The sequence below is a fragment of the Polistes canadensis genome, unplaced genomic scaffold (genome assembly GCF_001313835.1).
Source record: "Polistes canadensis isolate GaletaPanama2010 unplaced genomic scaffold, ASM131383v1 scaffold_325, whole genome shotgun sequence".
Classification (NCBI taxonomy): domain Eukaryota; kingdom Metazoa; phylum Arthropoda; class Insecta; order Hymenoptera; family Vespidae; genus Polistes; species Polistes canadensis.
The window spans coordinates 50,199-52,266 of record NW_014569872.1 but is presented as its reverse complement, the minus strand read 5'-3'; the positions used below and the strand labels follow the sequence as shown (position 1 = coordinate 52,266).

Here is a 2,068-nt window from a genome sequence, read left to right as displayed (position 1 = left end):
TAATATATAATAAATATATATATTTTTCTTTTTATAATATATATATATATTATATATTTATTTTGTTTGTGATATACGATAAAAGGATAAATAATTGAAAGAACAAATTATTTTTGAATTGTCATAATTAGGATCGTCCTACCACTTTAAATATGTACGATTTAATAATGTGCGGATATAATGTTGCCGATGGTTGCAAATACATGGAAGAAGCACGTTTCATACATCGCGATATAGCTGCACGTAATTGTCTTCTCACGTGCAAAGGATCTGGTCGTATTGTCAAAATTGCAGACTTTGGTATGGCCAGAGATATATACAGAAGTGATTATTACAGGAAAGGTGGTAAAGCGATGTTACCTATCAAATGGATGCCACCAGAAAGTTTCCTCGATGGTATATTTACAACGAAAACCGACGTTTGGTTAGTCTTCAATGTTTTCAATCAAAGAAAATCAGTTTTTTTTTTTAAATTAGTATCGAAAAAATACCTTTGATAAGAGAAACAATATGTCATCCTTAAACTAATTGTTTTTTTCCTAATTAATTATTTTTGAAACTTTTTCAAGCCTCTGATTTCTTTTTAATTTTTGTACTTAGAAAATATATATTTTATTTATTTATACTCCGTCCCTTTTCGAGTTTGGAGAGCTTTCTATACAACTTTTCTTTTTACAAATATTCAACAAACAATTTTTATATATTCTATCTCAATATATTTAAACTTTCGAACAAAACTAAAACTAAAACTAATTTTTTCGAACTAATTAACAACATAACAATCACTTCTATATATTCAATTTTCTCTTCTTTCTTCTTTTTCTTTCTTCTCTACTTCTTTTCTTTTCCTTATAACTTTAGAAAATATATATATGTATATATAAATAATAAATGAGACCTAAAATGATTTTGATTTAAAGGGCTTTCGGTGTTCTACTCTGGGAAATCATGTCGTTTGGATATATGCCATATACCGGTTGTGCTAATCGCGAAGTAATGACAATGGTAACGTCAGGTGGTCGTTTGGAAAAACCAGCTGGTTGTCCTGATCCTATTTATGGAATAATGACACGTTGTTGGCACCCAAGACCGGAAGATAGGCCGAGTTTTGCGACCATCACCGAAAGAATCGATTATTGTTTGCAGGTAAATTTTATTTACCTTTTTTTTTTTTTTTTCATGAAGAAAAATGAAATTAAACAAATTATTTATTAAATCCTTTGAGTGTATGTATAATTGGTTCTTTAACAAGACAAATATGTGATACTTTTTTCGATAAAATAATCTTAACAAAACGTTTATTATCTTAATTGAGATTTTAAAATAAAGTATAATGTCACATAGGTTTCATATATATATGTATATATGTATATGTATGAAAAAAAAATCTTTTGTTTGTTAGGATCCCGACGTAATAAATCATCCAACACCGAATTACGACATTTTACCGGCATGCGATCGCGAAATAACTATTATGAGGCCGGATCCTGAAACGGAATGCATCAATGTAAATTCTGACGTGAGTGTTTGGTTAAAATAATCTAGAGAGAGAGAGAGAGAGAGAGAGAGAGAGAGAGAAAAGAAAAAAAATGACAAAATTTATTTGCAGTCCGCGTTTATCGATGGTTACATGCAACCAAGAGACATGGATTTTCGTTCAGTGACATATCGAATCGAACCAGCATCAAATAACATGTCATATACTTATAAGAAAAAATACGAAAGTGGAACTACGAACGATAATTTAATTCGAACGAGAGATATTCAACAACCAGGACAGAGTAATTCTTATAAAGATAATACAAAGAATATAAATAATGAAGATAATAGTCTTGGAAATGCTCGTGCGATTCTTGACAATGACGTTAACACTAGAACCGAGGTAAAAACACAAATACAAATAAGATATAATGTATAAATGTACAAATTTTTGTTAAATTATTTTTCTTAAACTGGGACTTTTCTTAGCCCACATTTGAAATTGTTTAATCATCGATTATGATATAATAGTATAATAATATTAAATATATTATATATATTAATATATTATATATATAAAATTTAAAAT

At 28.4% G+C, this 2,068-nt stretch overlaps 1 protein-coding gene across 3 annotated transcripts in view; it reads left to right on the top strand.

Moving 5' to 3' along the window:
- LOC106791608 (ALK tyrosine kinase receptor) overlaps nucleotides 1–2,068 on the top strand; it is a 13,951-nt gene that overhangs the window by 9,665 nt on the left and 2,218 nt on the right. For all 3 annotated transcript variants that reach the window (XM_014757360.1, XM_014757359.1, XM_014757358.1), the window contains 4 exons: nucleotides 132–424; nucleotides 921–1,146; nucleotides 1,403–1,519; nucleotides 1,610–1,882. In XM_014757360.1, coding sequence (XP_014612846.1) covers nucleotides 132–424; nucleotides 921–1,146; nucleotides 1,403–1,519; nucleotides 1,610–1,882 — 909 coding nt within the window. The remainder of the gene's footprint in view (nucleotides 1–131; nucleotides 425–920; nucleotides 1,147–1,402; nucleotides 1,520–1,609; nucleotides 1,883–2,068) is intronic.